This window comes from Babylonia areolata, chromosome 28, assembly GCF_041734735.1.
Source record: "Babylonia areolata isolate BAREFJ2019XMU chromosome 28, ASM4173473v1, whole genome shotgun sequence".
NCBI lineage: Eukaryota > Metazoa > Mollusca > Gastropoda > Neogastropoda > Buccinidae > Babylonia > Babylonia areolata.
Window position 1 is genome coordinate 20,316,285 of NC_134903.1, and position 24,196 is coordinate 20,340,480.

Here is a 24,196-nt window from a genome sequence, read left to right on the forward strand (position 1 = left end):
TCGACTGGTATAGTAAATTTCAGATCAGAACAAAACCAAATGTCTACCATTATTGGACTGGTTTGTTCGTTGGAGACGAGTCCTTTCCGAATATGTATATACACTCTATGATTCACGAAGACGGAACAGTAGATCATAATTCTGATTACAGCTTTCTCTGTAGCGCTTACACTATGTCAGCACATTCCTGTTTCCTGAAAAGTTGGGGTTGTTTAACAAGTAAGGCATGTGCATCAGAATTTTATTCGGAATATGGTGCAGTTTGTGAATTCGCACAAAACAAGACAGAGATTAACGTTGATCACACGCAGGTAATTTCTTTGACCAGTTCAGTTTTCTTGCTGTCTGTGGGGCAGCGACATGTATGCCCTGATGGTCACTTGACTCATTCTTTTTTTCTGTGTGGCTCTAACCAGCATAAAGTGTGTGGTAAAGAATACACAGCGTCATGTGTTTTTTCTGGTCAGTTGTCACACACCAACAGGTCTGACTCTTCAGATCGTCAGGGTTCTATAAATCACTTATTTGTGTGTGAAAATGATTACACAACATTATCACACACTGTACTATGTGATTTCATAAATGATTGTAAGGATAAGAGTGATGAATCATTTTGTAAATACCCTGTTTGTATCAGTGCATTTAGATGTGACAACTGTCAGTGTGTATCATATGACAAGGTATGTGATCAAGTGTTCCACTGTCTGGACGAGTCAGATGAACAGAACTGTGGTGTATCCAGAAGTGCAGACCTTCTGAAACAATCAAGCATACCTCCAGCTCTTGTTAACTTTGACGGCAGATACTTCATCTCCACTCCAATGAACTCTAGTGAGTCCTGTCCTGACAGCCACTACCGCTGTCCTGGTGACGTCAACAACTGCCTGCCTGTCTACACACGGTGCAATGGGATGTACGACTGTACTGACCACGAGGATGAAGAGGGGTGTGAAGAACTCAAGTGCCCAGGACTTTTCCGATGCAGGCGTTCTACCACATGTTTACATAGTGATCACATGTGTGATGGCTGGTCTCACTGCTCAATGAATGATGATGAATTATCATGTGACATAACCTGTCCTGTCAACTGTCTATGTCAAGGTCAGTCACTTCTGTGTCCTCAGCCTTTCTCTGCAGCTCTCTTTCCTCAGCTTCGCTATCTGGACGCCACAGGTTCAGGTATGACATTGACTGATGTGATTTCCAATACCTTCCTCATTGCTGTCATTTTAAAACACTGTTCTATAGCTCACATCCCTCAAACATACTTAGAAAACTTGAGGTTCCTTGACCTCGGCAGTAACAAATTGCAGTATGTGAACCTGACTTCTCTTCTTGGGTTACAAAATCTCCAAGCACTCTCCCTCTCCAACAATCCTCTCACCTCACTCCACACTGGCCTCCCACCAGTTAAACAGCACAGCACACTCACAGTATTACATCTGTCCTTCACCATGCTGACGGTGTTTGACTCAAAAGCACTGTCACTGTTTCACCGTGTACAGAAACTGAATTTAACGTTCACTTCTATTCACACAATCAGCCCAGCTGGGTTTCAGTTTACACCACAGTTAACTGAACTATATATGGATGACAGCCCTGTTAATATATTCCCACCGGACGTATTTAAAGCTGTCACTAAATTACGTTTCATATCCACACAAAATTACAAACTTTGCTGCGATGAAATACTCCCATACACGTTTGAGGAGGGTGGTTTTGCTTGCATTGCCCCACAGAATGAACTTTCTTCGTGTGAAGATCTGTTGCAGTCGTGGGTGTACCGTGGATTTCTGTGGCTGGTTGCCTGTCTGTCTCTGACTGGTAACGTCTTTTGCTGCTGTGCTCGTATCTTTGTGAAGAGTATGATGTCTTCAAGTGGTTTTGGTGTGTTTGTTATTAGCCTAACCCTAGCTGATTTTCTGATGGGTGTGTATATCACTATCATTGGTGTGGCTGATGTCAGATTTCGTGGACAATATCTTCACAATGATGACTCATGGAAAAGCAGTGTGACATGCAAAACTGCTGGTTTTTTCTCCCTGTTGTCCAGCGAGGTATCAGCTTTCAGTATCTGGCTAATTACGTTAGATCGTTTTATTGTCCTTCGCTTTCCTTTCAGCACCAAGAGGTTTGACAGAACATCAGCAGCAGTTGCTTGTCTGTGTACATGGATGGTTGGTTGGTTCATGGCCTTAGTACCATTACTTCCGATGGCATCACACTGGGAATTTTATAGCCAGACAGGTATTTGTATTCCCTTACCTGTAACAAGAAGAAACTTCAAAGGAAAAACGTATTCTCTGAGTATTTTAATCTACGTTAATTTTATTCTGTTTTTGTTTATCTGCGCCGGTCAGGCATTCATTTACTGGTCAATACAGGACAATGCTCTGAAAGTTAATTCTACCAAAGTGTCACAGGACATGACCATAGCTCGGCGGCTGATCACGATTGCAGTGACAGATTTCATGTGCTGGTTTCCCATTGGTTTGTGTGGGATGCTGGCTATGGCAGGAATTGCCATTCCTGAAGAAGTGAACGTGGCCCTGGCTGTATTTGTTTTACCATTAAACTCTGCTATCAATCCTTTCATGTACACACTCAACACTTTGGCTGAAAAGAGAAGGAAGGCTGATGAAACTGAACTTCGGAACTGGCTGGAATCCCATTCTGAACAAATTGGGTAAATAAAACACTAGTTGAAACGACTGTCCAAGTATCATTTTTATTTTTATTGATTTATTTTTTTCTCAGAAATACTATCCATATATCTATGACTGTTTCTCTGTCTGTGTCTGTTTCTATCTTTATATTTATCTTCATACCTGCATCTCTCTCTCTCTCTCTCTCTCTCTCTCTCTCTCTCTCTCTCTCTCTCTTCTTGTTAGATCCAAGGAAGTGAGGATTAATAAAATGCATCCACATATATTTCTTGTTTCATGACAGAATCAAAATTCTTCATTTAAAATGTTGCAGCAACACAATGGTCAGTGATCACACAACGTGTCACAGAGACAAGTGTTTCGGTTTCAGGTTTTCATTCTCATTCCCACAATCGTTTTTTCCCCATTATGTTTGTTACACATTGTTTCATGCTTTGGAGATCATGTTGGATTTATGATCGGTAGACGTTTAGGTGAACAAAATGGATTTTGTATTGAGGTCATTGAATAATCAAGATCAAAAGAAGCCTGTGCCTTCTATGTATGTGATTCACTCTTCCTCGGGTTATTTGACTCATTCTACATTATAGTGTGTGCATTGTATTGTTTATTGCATAGATCGGATCGGATCGGATCGGATCAGGTCGGATCGCATGGTATCGTATCGTTTCGGATTGCATGGTTTTACATTTCTACCGCGACACATTTCTCTGTGCGAAATTCGGAGTGCTCTTCTTGGGGAGATCAAGTCGTTACAGTGCACCACCTTCCATTTTCTTTCTCTTTTTTCCTGTCTGTTAAAGTATTTGTTTTACTATCAAAGTGGATTTTTCTACAGGATTTTGCCAGACAACTCTTTTATTGCCTTGAGTTCTTTTACGTGGGCTACGTGCATGCTGCACATAGGGGCTGGGTTTTATCATCTCATATTAATGTGCTGCTCTAAATTGAGAATAGCCAACAGCAATTGTGACAATACAAACTGCGAGCAGCATTTCACGTTTGGTATTTTAGGTACACAAGGCCCTAAACCCACTTAAATACTTTTTCAGTGGACCGAATATGCATGATAAAAAAAACAGAGTAGAACAGAAAGTATGAAATATCGTCATATGGAGACTGAAGACGTGTTTTGACTGTCATCCTTCTTGCCTTGGCGGCTTCCCAGAACCACCGCCCAAACTTTGACCACAACAACCCTCTGGGTAAGAACACCAGTGCTACTGCTGCTGATGATTATGCGCCGCCATCAGCTTTATCAAATTTTGCTCGAAAGTAACGGAAAAAATTCACAACAGCAACAATACTAACAATAACGATAATAACAGTACAAATAATGATATAACAATGATACTACTGCTACCCATTATAACATCTTGCCGTTAGTAACCCATTGTAACGCCTGGCCATTAGTTACCCATTGTAACGTCTTGTAAATTACCCATTGTAACATCTTGCCGTCCATCAGCTTTAACCAATGATGTCTGTATGATCGCTTGTTTTTGACTCACTTGTGAACAATGTGAGTCCATGTCTGATTGGTTGAAATACAGTCTGTACAGATTTTTCCTGCTTGCGTTTTTATTGTGTGACAGTCCTTTGTTTTTAATTCTCTCTCTCTCTCTCTCTCTCTCTCTCTCTCTCTCTCTCTCTCTCTCTCTCTCCCCCTCTCTCTCTCTGTGTGTGTGTGTGTGTGTGTGTGTGTGTGTGTGTGTGTGTGTGTGTGGTTTGCTAGCTGTCTCATAGACATACAAACACACTGTCATCCACACACTTAACCACGCCGCGCACACGCGCACACGCGCACGCACACACACTCACCCACAAACTCACATTCACCTATACCACACTCACACATTTTTATATTTGTCCTTTCTACCTGCAAGGTCACTTTATTTTCCAACTTATTACAGTCAGCTGTGTTTTCTTTCCAAAAACATCCGTTTCATTCACAGGTGCTGTGGTGTCACGTGGGTCTCGCGTGAAGCTGACTGTAACACAGATTAATAATTATATCATTTCTTATAAATCCCTCTCCTTTCCAGGAGCAACTTAATGGGCATCAATGGATCATTGCTAAAGAAAAAAGTATATCTGATCATTTGTTTGGGGTTTTTTCTCACTTTTTTTATATATGAAAATTACAGACAGACACACACACACACACACACACACACACACACACACACACACACACACACACACACACACTTTGTTGGGGCTATGAGGGCACACATTCTGGTTCACACGTGTCCCACAACAACTGCTGTATGACAACGATGCTGATCATGATGACAATGATTCTGATGACCATGACAACAACGACGACGATGATGGTGAAGATGATTGCAATGACAGCAACAACAACAACAGAAAAAGAAGAAAACTGACTGAGCGCATTCCTGACGACAGAGATCATCGGTGATCTGCTCGTCATGCCCGGCGTCCAGATCAAAGAGAGCGTCACACTTGGTCTGACACTGGTCCACTGTGATGTGCGGGTTGTTGGACAGGATCTCCATCACCTCGGCATGGATCAGGTGATCTGGCGGAACACGGCAGTGAGAGTGAGAGGGGGGCACAGGGGGAGGTGTGTAGCATTATGACAGTGTTTTGTCTGTCGGGTTGAGCAGTAGATTCCATAGCCCTTGAACCCCCCCTGCAGCTGTCACTGAAAAGTTTGAATACAGCCTGCTCCCATGTCCCACAACTTCAATGCTGTAACTGATGTCTTCAGGTGTTTCTTTTACTTCTACACCGCCCAATCACTTGACCGAAACACACCTGTCTCAACTGTATGTTTTATCTAAAGGATATCTTGTATTTGTATACATTTGTCTTTGATATATATATATATATATATCTTTTTATCACAGCAGATTTCTCTGTGAAATTCGGGCTGCTCTCCCCAGGGAGAGCACATCGCTATACAACAGCGCCACCCTTTTTTTTTTCCCCCTGCATGTAGTTTTATTTGATTTTCCTATCAAAGTGGATTTTTCTTCAGAATTTTGCCAGGAACAAACCTTTTGTTGCAATGGGTTCTTTTACGTGCGCTAAGTGCATGCTGCACACGGGGCCTCGGTTTATCGTCTCATCCGAATGACTAGCGCCCATACCACCACTCAAGGTTTAGTGGAGGGGGAGAAAATATCGGTGGCTGAGCTGTCATTCGAACCAGCGTGCTCAGATTCTCTCACTTCCTAGGCGGACACGTTACTTTGGGCCATCACTCCAAATGTATATATATATCCTCTGAACACTCAACCAACATACGTAATCCCTTTTAAAAGTACCGTTAGAAAGGCATTTTTGAAACAAAGTAAAGAGTTGTTCACCTGCACTTATTCTTCTCCAATGCCATTATTTTCATCATACTAGAATAGTTGTGATTATTATTTGTAGTAGAAGTATTATTATATCATTTGTACTGTTATTATCGTTATTGTTAGTATTTTTGTTGCTGCTGTGAATTTTTTTCGTTACTTTCGAACAAAATTAGATGAAGCTGATGGTGGTGATTATCAGCACTAGAAGCAGTAGCACTGGTGTTCTTACCCAGAGGGTTGTTGTGGTCAAAGTTTGGGCGGTGGTTCTGGGAAGCCACCAAGGCAACCAAGGCAAGAAGGATGACGTATTTCATGATGACGTCTGCAACAGTCAAAACACGTCTTCAGTCTCCATATGACGATATTTCATACTTTCTGTTCTACTCTGGTTTTTATCATACATATTCCGTCCACTGAAAAAGTATTTAAGTGGGTTTAGGGCCTTGTGTACCTAAAATACCAAACGTGAAATGCTGCTCGCAGTTTGTATTGTCACAATTGCTGTTGGCTATTCTCAGTTTAGAGCAGCACATTAATGTGACTGGTATATACACTCAGAGCACCCACTACAGATGTTCGTTTTGTGTGCCTTTCCCATTTTATCCCAGAGCAGTGGTTCCAGTGTCTCAGCAGATGTGTGTATCTTGTATGGAATTGCCCACACACAGTGATACACCACTCAGGCTTCCACTCACCTCGGGAGACAGACAGGCAGACAGACAGACAGACAGGCAGACAGACAGACAGACAGACAGACAGGCAGACAGGCAGACAGACAGACAGAAAATGGCCACAAACATGCAGTGCAGCAGAGATGGTGAAACAGACAGACAGACAGAAAGGTACCAAGAAAGGGAGAAAGGGGGACTGAGAACCAGAAGAATAATAGAAAGAAGAAAGAAAGAAGAATCATTAGAACATTAAAACCCTCTTTGTCAGCAAGAAGAACTGAGAAGAATGATAAGTATAGCAAAAGCCCGAAACAATACAAAGAACTCCAACCCAACAAAGTTTCTTACCTGATCTTCGTTGTCACAGTGACAGAACTGTTGCTCACTGTCACTGACCACTGTCCATTTTATACAGACTCAAGGGAAAGTACACAACGAGACGACGCCCTCGGAAATGAGGCCACGCCCTCTGCACGTGACGTTGTGTTGGTGTCTTATCTGTCACAGCTGTAATTTTTATCTTCTGTGGTCAGCTGTTCATATGCATGCACAAACACACCCTCTCTCTATGTCTGTCTGTCTATCTCTGTCTCTGTCTCTCTCAATACCTGGTCAGTGTTTTAGCATTAAGAGACGAAAATGTTATCCTCTCAGTTGCAAAATACGTCTCAGAGGCAGTGAATGTTCAGAAGAAGAAAATAAATAATCAAAATGACTGTTCATACAAAGTATATGCAAACAATGGTATCACGCGTGCTAAAGCGGACATGCACCCGCCCCAAGATACCCCACTACAGACGCCACAACACAACCAGCCCACGCAGAAATGAAATTATATAATGCACTTAATGATTGATTGTATATATTCATAGATGTATGTAATAAAACAAAATTATCAAGAGCGAACAAACAAAAAAAAACAACAAAAAAAAAAAACCGGCAGCAGAACTGCAGCCTTATTCTTCCCACCTGGTACCACAAGGGCACTGATAAGTGAGATCACACAGGCATTCTAAACCACCATCAGGTCCACTTGGAGGCACTGCACCTCAGCCTCACTCACCAGTATCAAACAGGCATGTGGGTTGTTACTTTCAGTTAAACTTTCACTCTCTCCACAGGTAAGTATAATGGAAAAAACAACAAAAGAAACAAACGTCAGGAACGACAACTGATCGGGAGACTTTTAGAAAATAAAATAAAATAAAACAAAATAAAATAAACTGAAAGCACGGTATAGTCTGTTCACATTAGAACCTCAGACATGAATAATTATAGAACTGCTGCTGACGCTGGCGGACTGAAGACCGGCCCTCAGTAAGGAATGTCAGCGGAGCCATCAGTGGATCCGTCGCCGGCACTGAGAGGCGGGTGGTCTGGAACCACCATGTTACAACTAAAATTTCAACCAAACTAGCGGCAACCAGCAAGGAGTGCATCGAAAGACATTGGCAGCCCAAAACCATTGATGAATAATTATATTTCAAGAGATCAAATCTCTTACAAATATTAAGAAAAACATACGCTTATAGTTGCTATTTTATCAATGGTTGCCCGCGTCTTTCCGCACGCCTCACCGCTTCGACGCTGTAAAAATAGAACAATTATCTCCCTTTCCAATGTCACATGTCAAATACAAATCATTTACCATATTCAGCAGTATTGTTTTTTCCACAAGCATGAACTTACTACCAATATTACCTCATGACGTCCAGTTGGACGCGCTCCTTAAACCTTAAAATATCCAATAAAATTGTCGTGAACATGTGAAAATCAAGATATCTTATATTACCCCCCTTCCATTGAAAAAAAACGACCACTTGGGCAGACAATGTCATAAAAATGTAGCTCCTTCCCAGTTCTCAAATTTCAATATTTATTCCTTACATTTCCATTCATATTATATAAAGAAAACATTTAAGCAACACGTGACAACTCATCGCCCCTTCACAGGCTCATAACTTTCACAATAAATAACCATTGCAGAAATGACTAAAGGTAGGTCACGACAAATAGGAGACAGAAAATTACAAACGTAACAAAGAAACACAATACATAGACAACAGGTCTGGAACACAAGCTCCTACCTAGAGCGACGTGACGTTGCACCACGACTGGAACAGAGGCACCAACACCTCGAAGACACGCGCCAGGCAGAAACCCAGACCACGATGCTGTCAACTGTGGAGACTCACTGACGGGACTAAGGACAAAACCACCCACTGGCCAACGCACAGTGTTGTGTAGATGAACGAACAGGTGCTAACACACAAACAGAGAAACGAATAACAGTCCCATCTGGCGGACATGAAGTCGTTTACAGAGGGTAGAACGAATCGCAGCCGCTAAGCGCTGGTTCCATCACCGTCCATCTCCAAGGACTGACTCCCTTCGAGTGAAGATAGGGAAAACCGGCGAGGAGCATTGGAAGTACTGGAACTCCGCTCACTCTGCTCACTCAGCTTCCTATATATTTTTTTTCGTTCAGTTGCACGAGACACTTATGAAACATAGAAAACATGACACAACAACGCGATATCTCTCTCCACGCTCGAACGCCCAGCCACTAAGGGGAACACGCACGATGAAAACCATCGTGCACGCACATAAACAACACACCCGCCTCTAAAAATAATTCAGCGAACCTCCAGCCTCCGCCAACTTCGCCTGCCATGAGAGAAGAAAGAGGGAATGAGACGGATTTGAACCCCCTCCATAAACGCAAAAGAAAATAAAAACAGCGGAACCATTATGTCGTCCGTGACAAATGGTTTCCCAAATAATTATCTTGAAGGATAAAATTTAAACAGATAGAATTGGTATTTGGATGGTGAATCTGATGATGATGTCTTTGTGTAATTTGTTGGTTGTTGTTTGTATATAATATTATCTTCGTACTGTTTGGTGCGTTATCGTTTTTGTTTTGTTTTTACTTTTTTTGAGGTGGTTGGATAAAACGACACTGTAACCTCTCCTGTATCCCCCCTGTAACATGGGCTGTTTAGCTAATGACAGTAAGAGTCAAAGTATCAGACTCTCTCTCTCTCTCTCTCTCTCTCTCTCTTTCTCTCATGCGCGCGCGCGCGCGCGCGCACACACACACACACACACACACACACACACACAGGATTCTACTTACCTGTAAAAAAAAAAAAAAAGAAAGAAAGAAGAAAAAACTTGCAGAGAGTGAATACTTACTTTGAATATAGGTAGGCCCTATTTCTTTTAACAATAATTAGTTAACTGACATATCATTACAAAATGCAAGACATGTTTTTAAAGAATAAGTTGCAGACTTAACTTTTCAAGGATATCGACATTTTCATACCCATCAACTTCCACACCTTTGATTTCTGTGCTTGTTTATGCTGATTTCTTTCTTTGAAAAATCTTCCGTTTGAATAGTATGATATCTAGGTAAATATGTGAGTCAACACACACACACACACACACACACACACACACACACACACACACACACACACACACACATACATACATACCATACATAGAAAGAGAGAGAAAGGGTGGGAGGGAGAGACAGAGACAGAGAGACAGAATCAAAATAAAATACCAAAGAACGATCACCACAAAAGAAACGCCCATCTCCTATCTATTCTAAGGTCGGGTGTGTCGAGGTCAACATCCAACCCCACCCCCAGACCATAGACGATATCAGAAAACCCAAACGTTTAAAATGCCCGCTCTCGTCTCTGGAAACTGTTGTCTGCCTTGAACGCTGGTGAAAGTATCTTCCCTGTGCTTTCTTCAAACTGTCTAAGGTAAGGGTGTGTTCACTGTGACAACTGTAGTGTTAATACTTAAAAGCAGACTGAAAAAATAACAGGTTGGTTTGCAAGACTTTGATTTGTTTGTGTTTGTGCCCTCTGTACTGTTTTTCTTCTGTGCAGATTGTGTTTAGCTGTGCAGAGAGAGAGAGAGACAGAGACAGAGAGAAAGAAAGAGAGAGTGTTAGAGAGAGTGAGAGCTGCAGAGAGAAACAGAAAGAGACAGACAGACAGACAGAGTGTAAGGGGATGGAGCATATTCGAATGCAATGGAATGAAAGAAAGTAAATGGAAAAACAAAACAAAATAGAATATTATAAATGAAGTATGGAGTGAAATAAAACACAATACTAAAATGCAGAATAAAATTGAAAAAAGTAAACAGAGAGAGAGAAAGAGAAAGAGAGAGAGAGGGAGAGAGAGAGAGAGAGAGAGAGAGAGAGAGAGAGAGAGAGAGAGAGAGAGAGAGAGAGAGAATAATAGAATGAAAAAGAACGATAAAACAAAATATAAAGTGAGATTGAAAGTACTTCTGATCTTATTGATTTCTCTTTTTCTTCTTCCTCTGGTTATCTCTTATATATATATATATATATATATATATATATATATATATATATATATATATATATATATATATGTAAATAATTGTTTGGTTGATTGATTGATTTCCTTGTTTGTTCAGTTATTTTTTCATTTGTTTGTTTGGATTTTTTTTCTCATCTTGTATATCTTTGTGTTTATAATTATATTCATGCATTCGTTTATTCAGTGCGTCTTTTAAACAGGCGATTTCCTAATTTCTTATTTCTCTGGATTTAATGTCAATTTTGTCTCTTTCACTTTTTCATTTGTTTCATGGTGGTTTCCCAATTAGCGTTAATATCTAAGTATTGATCCCACATAACAAAGGAAACTCTGTTGTATATAAAAAGTGGCTCATGGAGTATATCATAATATATTTTTGAACATTTTCTTAATGCAGGATATCATTTGTAGTGCTTTCGGTTTTTCATTGTGAGATTACAACTGAAGTCTTTTGGTATTAGGCACACAAGACCTTGAACCCATTTCAATATTTATCAGAGGACGGAATATGCATTAGAGAAACCAGGGTAGAACAAAAACCATGAAATATCGTCGTATGGAGACTGAAGACATGTTTTGACTGTTGCAGACGTCATCATGAAATACGTCATCCTTCTTGCCTTGGTTGCCTTGGCGGCTTCCCAGAATCACCGCCCAAACTTTGACCACAACAACCCTCTGGGTAAGAACACCAGTGCTACTGCTGCTAGTGCTGATAATCACCACCATCAGCTTCATCTAATTTTGCTCGAAAGTAACGGGAAAAAAATCACAACAGCAATAATAATACTAACAATAACGATAATAACAGTACGAATAATGATAATGATACTGCTACTAATAATAATAACCATAATTGTTCTATTATGATGATGATAATAGCATTGGAAGAGAATAAGTGCAGATGAACAACTCTTTACTTTGTTTCGAAAATACCTTTCCAACATATATAAGTATCTCTGTTTACTTTATATATATATATATGTATATATATATATATATATATATATATATATATATAGAGAGAGAGAGAGAGAGAGAGAGAGAGAGAGAGATCTCAATGTATGTGTATTGTGTGTGCGTGTGTTTATGTAAGTTTGTGGCTGCGTATGTGTGCGTATGTGTTAGGGTAGCTGTTAGATACACATGTATGTTAAAATATATGTATGCAGTGTGTGTGTGTGTGTGTGTGTGTGTGTGTGTGCGTGCGTGCGTGTGTATGTGTGTGTGTGTGAGTGTGTGTGTGTGTGTGTGTGTGTGTGTGCGTGTGTGTGTGTGTGAGTAGTCACATTTTGGTGTGTGTTTGTAACATAGATGTAATGTTTTATGTTAACAAAAGCGTTTTTGTAAAGCACCTAGAGCAGATTTCTGGATTGTGTGCTGTATAAGTATCCATTATTATTATTATTATTACACACCTTCCCCTGTGCCCCCCTTTCACTCTCACTGCCGTGTTCCGCCAGATCACCTGATCCATGCCGAGGTGATGGAGATCCTGTCCAAAAACCCGGACATCACAGTGGACCATTGTCAGACCAAGTGTGACGCTCTCTTTGATCTGGACGCCGGGCATGACGAGCAGATCACCGATGATCTCTGTCGTCAGGAATGCGCTCAGTCAGTTTTCTTCTTTTTCTGTTGTAGTAGTTGTTGTTGCTGTTGTCGTCGCTGCTGCCGTCATCATCATTGTTGTCGTTGTCATATTCATCAGCATCATCTTTGTAATTGGGATCATCATCATTGTCGTGTATAAAGCAGATGTGGTAGGATACGTATGGACCAGATTGCATGCCCTCACAACCCCACCATACTCTGTGTGTGTGTCTGCGTGTGTGTGTGTGTGTGTGTGTGTGTGTAAGTCAGTGTCTGTGTGAATCTGATATTGATAGTGTGTGTGTGTGTGTGTGAGTGAGTGAGTCAGTGTCTGTGTGTATCTGATATTGATATTGTGTGTGTGTGTGTGTGTGTGTGTGTGTGTGTGTGTGTGTGTGTGTTTGAATTTCATTTTTTTTTAAACGTAAAAGAATAAAAGAATAAAATGCTCATATATACTTTATTATTTAGCTATGATTCTTTGAATGCCCATCCAGTTACTCCTCAAAAGGGGACATTTAAGATATGACATCATTATCAATTTGACGTGATACTTGTGTTGCAGTCAGCTTCATGCGAGACCCACGTGACCATCACGCACGTGAGACTACAGCACCTATGAATGAAATAGATGTTTCAAGAAATAAAACACAGTTGACTGTAATGACAAATTGGAAAATAAAGTGACCACATGTGTAAAAGACTAATGTTAAAAATGTGTGTTTGTGTGTCAGTGTGTGAGCTGGCGTGCGTGTGTGTATGTGCCAGTGTGTGTGTGTGTGTGTGTGTGTGTGTGTGCGGTCCAGACGTGTCACTTCTTCCTTATCAACTCTCCTGCCCTCTTTGTGACTTTATTTATGCTGCTTCTCTGTCTGATCTCTGCGATCTCTACCTAATTCCTTGTGTGTGTGTGTGTGCGCGCGCGTGTGTGTGTGTGTGTGTGTGTGTGTGTGTGTGTGTGTGCGTGTAGTGTGAGCGCAACCGTGGAAATAATGCTCGTGGCCCCGGCCTGCCATCCAGCACACAGACGCACCCCTGTTTCTGTGTGCATGTGTATCGTGGAGGGGTGATGGGGGAGAGAGTGAGGGTTGAGGAGGGGTGGGGAACGCTCAATGAACGGATGGTGAATCAGATTTCTCCTCATCTCAATTGCGGGAGACAATTGAAATGAAACTGCTTTTGCAACAATCCGTGTGTTTGTTCCTTTGAATTTGAAAAAAAGAAAGAAAAAAAAGTGACACTACACCCTGACAAATCACCATGGTCTCATACATTATTGTTGTTTTTCTTTCTCTGATTTTCCAGTTTTTCTTCCGACTTTCTACCCGCCCCCTTTCTCCCCCCTTGGTAACTAGATGGTGAGAACAGTAGTGGTGCTGTTTTTGTTTGTTTGTTTGTTTGTTTTTTTTTCGTTATTCTGTTTTGGTGGCTGATTTGGGATTTTGTTGTGAGTGAGTTTGGTTCTTTGGTGTAAAAAGATGAGGGGAATGTTTGGAATATGTTTCGTTGTCAATGGGTGATTTGTATGTTTGTGTGGGTGGGTGCCTGCATGCTTGCCTTGTCTGTCTGGCTGGTTTTGTTACTTTTGCATTTTGATAGATAATTAGATCATCTCTCGGTCCCAGTAATAACTTGAAGTCACTCAACAGCATATTTTTGCGTGTGTGTAAAAATGAGAACATGCTTTGATCAAAACTAAATTGTAATCAAACAGATTGTGATATTAGATAGATATGATATATATGGGTGGGTACTTTTCTTTTAACATTGTTGTTATAATTGCTATTACTAATTCATTTGCACACAAGCTAATAGACAATGTGAAGTTTTGTTATCTTGGAGTTGCATACCTTTGTTTGGATAGGAATGAACACACTTGTTCGTTACTTGAAAAATCTTGCTGCAAATTAAGCCATCAGTGTGGTCACATTTCTGATATTCTGTCCAGTTTTTGAGAAAGTTATTCAAACATCAAACAGGGATAGCTGTGCATGTGTCAGACTTGCCAATCATTTACAACAACAACAGCATTGAAGGCAACACCCACCCTTTGAAAATGGACTCTCCCTGTTTTGATTCATTTTTTGGGGGGAGAGTTTAAATGAGAGGGGTGATCCATGATGTGAGCAGTGTGAATGCTCACTTTCCAAACAAAGCATGACATCTGCACTCTTTTCTTTTTTTTTAATGATTTTTAAAAAAAATCTGCCCCATCACCTGCACGGATTCAGTGGCATTACTTCCACGCTGCTCATTCCGAGTCCACCCTCACATGATTACGCCCGGATTAGGTCGCCAGGAGGCCACACACCAGAGGAGAACCTGCACTGCTGCTGAGTACTTCGGTGGTGTTCAGTGGTCCCTGTTCTGATTTAACTCTCTCCATACGAACGGCGAAAGAGACGACGTTAACAGCGTTTCACCCCAATTACCATCATCAAAATATTGCGCAAGTGGAAGGCTCTTATACTGAAGAGGTGAATGTTGACAAAGATACCACAATTCTGACGACGGAAGCTAAAGGTTGGGTCATTCAGACACCCACTGGACATCCGAGGGATCTGTGTAGAGGAGGAGAGAGGACTGGCCGTACTGAGTGAGTTAACGTGCTTGGAACACCACCTACTAAGCTCCCTACTAACGACAATATTGGCTTCGTCGCGGAGCCAGACTGAGTGAGCGTACCCCCCAGAGCCAGAGCAATGCTCAGGGCTCAATCAGTTAAGTCCCAAAACGGATGAATGAGTACCTCAGTAATGCAGTTATTCTTTAATTTCCAACTGTATGATAATGATTTTTCTTTTCTTTTTTTAATTTCCTCCAACAGTATGATAATACTGATTTCTTCTTTTTTTAGTTACCTTACTGCATTTAACCTACATGGTTCAGAGATTTTTTGAGTAATAGAAATTGAGTAATTAAACTGACATTAAAGCTTTCATCAGCAGAAAATATGAGACATCGGTGTCTGTATTTTGTTTTTGACATTTAAGTTTTCATTAGCAAAAAAAAAAAAAAAAGAAAAAGAAAAAGAGAGACAGTGAAAATTTATTATGTTATCCAGAAAGCTGCTGTTGAATCCTGTCTGCATTTTGTGATACACATGAATGATCCATCATGAATAAGTTCTGGTGAAGCATTTGTGATCATGTATTTGGGGTTCTTGTTAATTCTTATTGTTGTCACTATACCTTCTTTAAAACTGTTTTTGCAAGCACAGTTTGTTTAGTTTTCCTTTTTTTTTTTAAGGAAAGAGAGTTTGTGTGTGTATGTCTGTGTTCTCTGGATATGTATGGCTTATTAGATTATTTGACAATGAATTTTAATTTGTTAATGTTCGTTTGAATGGTGTTTGGGAAAGACATGGTATTGTGTTTCAACAGGAAAATACTTAATTGTTCAACATTAGAACAAATAAGTGGGTCTGCTTTCTTGTGTGTGTGTGTGTGTGTGTGTGTGTGTGCATACACATACTTGTCTGCATGGATATGTATATAAAATGATAGATTATGACACATTGAGTGCGTGTATTTATGGTCTTTAATTTTTTAATTTTTTTTTTTTTTTAATTTTTAGTCCTTTATTTGTGCCTGTGTCATAATAGAGTTGTAGCCGTCCAAACATTTTGCAGCTTTATGTTATGAAATTAGCACAAGTCTGGCCTTATGTCTCTACTTTTTCTTTGAAATGACTGAATTTGATCCACTTTTTTTTTGCCGGATGTGATAAAAGTTTTATTATTGGACATTGTTCCTTTATTTTATTTGGTGGTTCTTTTTGTGACATGGTGTCAGCGTTCCTATAGTCCTATGCATTTGCTGAGGTGAAATAGATTTGAGGCTGTTTTGTCTTTGATGGTTCAACTGTGAGAAACTGAATTATCTGTTCCATGATTATGGAACCACTGCAGTTTTCTTTTCCTTTTTTTTCTTCTTGTGCTCATTGTAGAAGCATGTTTAATGATCAGTTGAGAAGCAGTGTCTGCTGGTTATTGACAGCAATATTAAAAAAAAAAAATTCTTTGAAAGAATACAAAAAAGTCTGAAATGGTTGAACCTTACTGTGTCTAGTGAATTTTGCTGGAACGTATCAGCGTAGGTGGGTCGTCCTTCATGGGTACGGTCGGTCTAGTGTAATTTAGTGTATTTAGTTACAAATGTATAGTTAGTTGATTACTAGTTGGTCATTTTAAATGGACATTCACTATGTGTCTGTGCCTTGCTGGTCTATTGACCTTTTTTTTTCTAGAAAGCCTTTTATACATTACATTTTTGATGGGCGCAATAGCCGAGTGGTTAAGGCATGGGACTTTCAATTTGAAGTTTCCGGGTTCGAATCTCGGTAACGGCGCCTGGTGGGTAAAGGGTGGAGATTTTTCCGATCTCCCAGGTCAACATATGTGCAGACCTGCTAGTGCCTGAACCCCCTTCGTGTGTATACGCAAGCAGAAGATCAAATAAGAACGTTAAAGATCCTGTAATCCATGTCAGCGATCGGTGGGTTATGGAAACAAGAACATACCCAGCATGCACAACCCTGAAAACGGAGTATGGCTGCCTACATGGCGGGGTGAAAACAGTCATACACGTAAAAGCCCATTCGTGTAATATACAAGTGAACGTAGGAGTTACAGCCCATGAACGAAGAAGAAATTTTTTTTTCTTTTTCTGAAATTTATGATTGGGGACCCTTACTACAGGTTTTACTCTTTTTTGTACCTAGGACAGTTATGATGCCATTGGCAATATTAGGTTTTGTATGCTTGTTATCATAAACATATCATTGTGCATAACTATGTTTATTTTCAGAATTGGTTTTTGTTGTTGTTTTTTTAAGCCTGTGGCGAAAAATTGACAAGATGGTCAACGTCATCAAAGGCATGTCCTAGACTGTGTGTACGAATGTGGCTGTATTTGTGCCTAACTTTTTTTTTCGGGTAATTTTTTTTTTCGGTTTTTTTTTTTTTTTTTTCTTTCTTTCTTTTTCTTTTTGTTCAGTCTCTGCGGAACTGATGTTTTAGTCTTTCAGTCCCGCTATGGCCCTGAGCGGTCGGCTGGACTAAGGGAAACAACAGATGACGGAGGTTCGTTAAACCGATAGCGATGGGAGCTATTATTTTGTTGCATTCCTTTTAGTTATACAAGTCCTTTGAAAGGATTGCAATTTTGCGTCACTAAAAGCGTCTGTAATTGGGTTATGATATTACCATTGTATTGCTACAAGCAAGTACACAAGAGAGAGAGAGAGAGAGAGAGAGAGAGGGAGAGAGAGAGAGAGAGAGAGAGAGAGAGAGAGAGAGAGCATTGACCGGTCGGACACAGTCAGTCGTCCAGTCAGATTCGAGAATTCTCTTTCCCAGAACGATGATTGGACAGACAATCAGTATCGAGAATTCTCTTTCCCAGAACGGTGATTGGACAGTCAGTCGTCCAATCAGTATCGAGAATTCTCTTTCCCAGAACGGTGATTGGACAGACAGGCAAGCGGAAGATGCTGTAAGGTGGTGGTGGGTGGTTAGTTATCCATTGTAACACCTTGCCAATGCTAGTAGTTACCAATTGTAAAACATTGAGGTTACTTATCCATTGTGACACATGGCCATTACTTACCCATTGTAACATCTTGTTACTTACCCACTGTAACACCTTGCCGTTAATTACCCATTGTTACACCCTGAAGTTAGTTACGCATTGTAACAAATGGCCATTACTTACCCATTGTAACATCTTGTCGTTAGTTACCCATTGTAACACCTGGCCGTCAAGTGCCCATTATAACACCTGGCCGTAAGTTACCCATTATAGCAAATGGCCTTAGTTACGTTACCCATTGTAACAAATGGCCTTAGTTACCCATTATAACATCTTGCCGTTAGTAACCCATTGTAACGCCTGGCCATTAGTTACCCATTGTAACGTCTTGTAAATTACCCATTGTAACATCTTGGGGTCCATCAGCTTTAACCAATGAAGTCTGTATGATCACTTGTTTTTGACTCATGTGAACAATGTGAGTCCATGTCTGACTGGTTGAAATACAGTCTGTACAGATTTTCCTGCTTGCGTTTTGATTGTGTGACACAGTCCTTTGTTTTTAATTATCACGCTCTCTTCCTCTGTCTGTGTGGTTTGCTAACTGTGTCTCATAGACATACAAACACACACTGTCATCCACACACTTAACCACGCGACACACACACACACACACACACACACACACACACACACACACACACACACACACACACACACACAAGCACACACGCATACACTCGCATGCACACACACTCACCCACAAACTCACATTCACCCATACCACACATACACATTTTTATATTTGTCCTTTCTACCCGCAAGGTCACTTTATTTTCCAACTTATTACAGTCAGCTGTGTTTTCTTTCCGAAAACATCTGTTTCATTCACAGGTGCTGTGGTGTCACGTGGGTCTCGCGTGAAGCTGACTGTAACACAGGTATTACGTCAGATTAATAATTATATCATTTCTTATAAATCCCTCTCCTTTCCAGGAGCAGCTTAATGGGCATCAATGGATCATTGCTAAAGAATAAAGTATATCTGATCATTTGTTTGGGTTTTTTTCTCACTTTTTTTATATATGAAAATTACAGACAGACAGACAGACAGACAGACACCCACACCCACACACACACACACACACACACACACACTTTGTTGGGGCTATGAGGGCACACATTCTGGTTCACACGTGTCCCACAACAACTGCTGTATGACAACGATGCTGATCATGATGACAATGATTCTGATGACCATGACAACAACGACGACGATGATGGTGAAGATGATTGCAATGACAGCAACAACAACAACAGAAAAAGAAGAAAACTGACTGAGCGCATTCCTGACGACAGAGATCATCGGTGATCTGCTCGTCATGCCCGGCGTCCAGATCAAAAAGAGCATCACACTTGGTCTGACAATGGTCCACTGTGATGTCCGGGTTGTTGGACAGGATCTCCATCACCTCGGCATGGATCAGGTGATCTGGCGGAACACAGCAGTGAGAGTGAGAGGGGGGCACAGGGGGAGGTGTGTATCATTATGACAGTGTTTTGTCTGTCGGGTTGAGCAGTAGATTCCATAGCCCTTGAACCCCCCCTGCAGCTGTCACTGAAAAGTTTGAATACAGCCTGCTCCCATGTCCCACAACTTCAATGCTGTAACTGATGTCTTCAGGTGTTTCTTTTACTTCCACACCGCCCAATCACTTGACCGAAACACACCTGTCTCAACTGTATGTTTTATCTAAAGGATATCTTGTATTTGTATACATTTGTCTTTGATATATATATATATATATATATATATATATATATATATATATATATATATCTTTTTATCACAGCAGATTTCTCTGTGAAATTCGGGCTGCTCTCCCCAGGGAGAGCACATCGCTATACAACAGCGCCACCCTTTTTTTTTTTTTCCCCTGCATGTAGTTTTATTTGATTTTCCTATCAAAGTGGATTTTTCTTCAGAATTTTGCCAGGAACAAACCTTTTGTTGCAATGGGTTCTTTTACGTGCGCTAAGTGCATGCTGCACACGGGGCCTCGGTTTATCGTCTCATCCGAATGACTAGCGCCCATACCACCACTCAAGGTTTAGTGGAGGGGGAGAAAATATCGGTGGCTGAGCTGTCATTCGAACCAGCGTGCTCAGATTCTCTCACTTCCTAGGCGGACACGTTACTTTGGGCCATCACTCCAAATGTATATATATATCCTCTGAACACTCAACCAACAGACGTAATCCCTTTTAAAAGTACCGTTAGAAAGGCATTTTTGAAACGAAGTAAAGAGTTGTTCACCTGCACTTATTCTTCTCCAATGCCATTATTTTCATCATACTAGAATAGTTGTGATTATCATTTGTAGTAGAAGTATTATTATATCATTTGTACTGTTATTATCGTTATTGTTAGTATTTTTGTTGCTGCTGTGAATTTTTTTCGTTACTTTCGAACAAAATTAGATGAAGCTGATGGTGGTGATTATCAGCACTGGAAGCAGTAGCACTGGTGTTCTTACCCAGAGGGTTGTTGTGGTCAAAGTTTGGGCGGTGGTTCTGGGAAGCCACCAAGGCAACCAAGGCAAGAAGGATGACGTATTTCATGATGTCTGCAACAGTCAAAACACGTCTTCAGTCTCCATATGACGATATTTCATACTTTCTGTTCTACTCTGGTTTTTATCATACATATTCCGTCCACTGAAAAAGTATTTAAGTGGGTTTAGGGCCTTGTGTACCTAAAATACCAAACGTGAAATGCTGCTCGCAGTTTGTATTGTCACAATTGCTGTTGGCTATTCTCAGTTTAGAGCAGCACATTAATGTGACTGGTATATACACTCGGAGCACCCACTGCAGATGTTCGTTTTGTGTGCCTTTCCCATTTTATCCCAGAGCAGTGGTTCCAGTGTCTCAGCAGATGTGTGTATCTTGTATGGAATTGCCCACACACAGTGATACACCACTCAGGCTTCCACTCACCTCGGGAGACAGACAGGCAGACAGACAGACAGACAGACAGACAGACAGGCAGACAGACACACAGACAGGCAGACAGGCAGACAGACAGACAGACAGACAGACAGACAGACAGACAGGCAGACAGACAGACACACAGACAGACAGACAGAAAATGGACACAAACATGCAGTGCAGCAGAGATGGTGAAACAGACAGACAGACAGAAAGGTACCAAGAAAGGGAGAAAGGGGGACTGAGAACCAGAAGAATAATAGAAAGAAGAAAGAAAGAAGAATCATTAGAACATTAAAACCCTCTTTGTCAGCAAGAAGAACTGAGAAGAATGATAAGTATAGCAAAAGCCCGAAACAATACACAGAACTCCAACCCAACAAAGTTTCTTACCTGATCTTCGTTGTCACAGTGACAGAACTGTTGCTCACTGTCACTGACCACTGTCCATTTTATACAGACTCAAGGGAAAGTACACAACGAGACGACGCCCTCGGAAATGAGGCCACGCCCTCTGCACGTGACGTTGTGTTGGTGTCTTATCTGTCACAGCTGTAATTTTTATCTTCTGTGGTCAGCTGTTCATATGCATGCACAAACACACCCTCTCTCTATGTCTGTCTGTCTCTATCTCTGTCTCTGTCTCTCTCAATACCTGGTCAGTGTTTTAGCATTAAGAGACGAAAATGTTATCCTCTCAGTTGCAAAATACGTCTCAGAGGCAGTGAATGTTCAGAAGAAGAAAATAAATAATCAAAATAACTGTTCATACAAAGCATATGCAAACAATGGTATCACGCGTGCTAAAGCGGACATGCACCCGCCCCAAGATACCCCACTACAGACGCCACAACACAACCAGCCCACGCAGAAATGAAATTATATAATGCACTTAATGATTGATTGTATATATTCATAGATGTATGTAATAAAACAAAATTATCAAGAGCGAACAAAAACAAAACAAAACAAAAAAAAAACAAAAAAACTGGCAGCAGAACTACAGCCTTATTCTTCCCACCTGGTACCACAAGGGCACTGATAAGTGAGATCACACAGGCATTCTAAACCACCATCAGGTCCACTTGGAGGCACTGCATCTCGGCCTCACTCACCAATATCAAAGAGGCATGTGGGTTGTTACTTTCAGTTAAACTTTCACTCTCTCCACAGTAAGTATAATGGAAAAAACAACAACAAAAGAAACAAACGTCAGGAACGACAACTGATCGGGAGACTTTTAGAAAATAAAATAAAATAAAACAAAATTAAATAAACTGAAAGCACGGTATAGTCTGTTCACATTAGAACCTCAGACATGAATAATTTTAGAACTGTTGCTGACGCTGGCGGACTGAAGACTGGCCCTCAGTAAGGAATGTCAGCGGAGCCCTCAGTGGATCCGTTGCCGGCACTGAGAGGCGGGTGGTCTGGAACCACCATGTTACAACTAAAATTTCAACCAAACTAGCGGCAACCAGCAAGGAGTGCATCGAAAGACATTGGCAGCCCAAAACCATTGATGAATAATTATATTTCAAGAGATCAAATCTCTTACAAATATTAAGAAAAACATACGCTTATAGTTGCTATTTTATCAATGGTTGCCCGCGTCTTTCCGCACGCCTCACCGCTTCGACGCTGTAAAAATAGAACAATTATCTCCCTTTCCAATGTCACATGTCAAATACAAATCATTTACCATATTCAGCAGTATTGTTTTTTTCCACAAGCATGAACTTACTACCAATATTACCTCATGACGTCCAGTTGGACGCGCTCCTTAAACCTTAAAATATCCAATAAAATTGTCGTGAACATGTGAAAATCAAGATATCTTATATTACCCCCCTTCCATTGAAAAAAAACGACCACTTGGGCAGACAATGTCATAAAAATGTAGCTCCTTCCCAGTTCTCAAATTTCAATATTTATTCCTTACATTTCCATTCATATTATATAAAGAAAACATTTAAGCAACACGTGACAACTCCTCGCCCCTTCACAGGCTCATAACTTTCACAATAAATAACCATTGCAGAAATGACTAAAGGTAGGTCACGACAAACAGGAGACAGAAAATTACAAACGTAACAAAGAAACAATACATAGACAACAGGTCTGGAACACAAGCTCCTACCTAGAGCGACGTGACGTTGCACCACGACTGGAACAGAGGCACCAACACCTCGAAGACACGCGCCAGGCAGAAACCCAGACCACGATGCTGTCAACTGTGGAGACTCACTGACGGGACTAAGGACAAAACCACCCACTGGCCAACGCACAGTGTTGTGTAGATGAACGAACAGGTGCTAACACACAAACAGAGAAACGAAGAACAGTCCCATCTGGCGGACATGAAGTCGTTTACAGAGGGTAGAACGAATCGCAGCCGCTAAGCGCTGGTTCCATCACCGTCCATCTCCAAGGACTGACTCCCTTCGAATGAAGATAGGGAAAACCGGCGAGGAGCATTGGAAGTACTGGAACTCCGCTCACTCTGCTCACTCAGCTTCCTATATATTTTTTCGTTCAGTTGCACGAGACACTTATGAAACATAGAAAACATGACACAACAACGCGATATCTCTCTCACGCTCGAACGCCCAGCCACTAAGGGGAACACGCACGATGAAAACCATCGTGCACGCACATAAACAACACACCTGCCTCTAAAAATAATTCAGCGAACCTCCAGCCTCCGCCAACTTCGCCTGCCATGAGAGAAGAAAGAGGGAATGAGACGGATTTGAACCCCCTCCATAAACGCAAAAGAAAATAAAAACAGCGGAACCATTATGTCGTCCGTGACAAATGGTTTCCCAAATAATTATCTTGAAGGATAAAATTTAAACAGATAGAATTGGTATTTGGATGGTGAATCTGATGATGATGTCTTTGTGTAATTTGTTGGTTGTTGTTTGTATATAATATTATCTTCGTACTGTTTGGTGCGTTATCGTTTTTGTTTTGTTTTTACTTTTTTTGAGGTGGTTGGATAAAACGACACTGTAACCTCTCCTGTATCCCCCCTGT

General features: G+C 40.9%; 3 protein-coding genes across 3 annotated transcripts in view; 1 reads left to right on the forward strand and 2 right to left on the reverse strand.

The window, feature by feature from the left end:
* Positions 1-1,106: 1,106 nt before the first annotated feature.
* Positions 1,107-24,196, reverse strand: part of LOC143302009 (uncharacterized) — a 30,958-nt gene continuing 7,868 nt past the window's right edge. The window contains exons 2-5 of the mRNA XM_076616494.1: positions 6,225-6,317; positions 5,058-5,211; positions 1,433-1,487; positions 1,107-1,160 (exon numbers count right to left, since the gene is read on the reverse strand). Of these exons, the coding sequence (XP_076472609.1) occupies positions 1,107-1,160; positions 1,433-1,487; positions 5,058-5,211; positions 6,225-6,309 (348 nt within the window). The 5' untranslated portion in view covers positions 6,310-6,317. The remainder of the gene's footprint in view (positions 1,161-1,432; positions 1,488-5,057; positions 5,212-6,224; positions 6,318-24,196) is intronic.
* LOC143302010 (uncharacterized) lies at positions 11,640-13,225 on the forward strand. The gene is made up of 3 exons (XM_076616495.1): positions 11,640-11,724; positions 12,506-12,659; positions 13,201-13,225. Exons 1-3 carry the CDS (start codon positions 11,640-11,642, stop codon positions 13,223-13,225), a joined length of 264 nt encoding a protein of 87 aa, XP_076472610.1.
* Positions 19,072-20,788, reverse strand: LOC143302011 (uncharacterized). Its single transcript, XM_076616496.1, has 3 exons — positions 20,704-20,788; positions 19,505-19,658; positions 19,072-19,096 (listed from the first exon to the last, which is right to left on the reverse strand). The coding sequence occupies exons 1-3, from the start codon at positions 20,786-20,788 to the stop codon at positions 19,072-19,074; spliced, it is 264 nt and encodes an 87-aa protein (XP_076472611.1).

Bases quoted from the DNA above. Each gene is read 5' to 3' on its own strand.
- LOC143302010 (XM_076616495.1), top strand. From the start codon at position 11,640: ATGAAATACGTCATCCTTCTTGCCTTGGTTGCCTTGGCGGCTTCCCAG. The intron at 11,725-12,505 runs GTAAGAACACCA...GTGTTCCGCCAG, and splicing joins TGACCACAACAACCCTCTGG to ATCACCTGATCCATGCCGAG. The intron at 12,660-13,200 runs GTCAGTTTTCTT...CTTGTGTTGCAG, and splicing joins TGTCGTCAGGAATGCGCTCA to TCAGCTTCATGCGAGACCCA.
- LOC143302011 (XM_076616496.1), bottom strand. From the start codon at position 20,788: ATGAAATACGTCATCCTTCTTGCCTTGGTTGCCTTGGTGGCTTCCCAG. The intron at 19,659-20,703 runs GTAAGAACACCA...GTGTTCCGCCAG, and splicing joins TGACCACAACAACCCTCTGG to ATCACCTGATCCATGCCGAG. The intron at 19,097-19,504 runs GTCAGTTTTCTT...CCTGTGTTACAG, and splicing joins TGTCGTCAGGAATGCGCTCA to TCAGCTTCACGCGAGACCCA.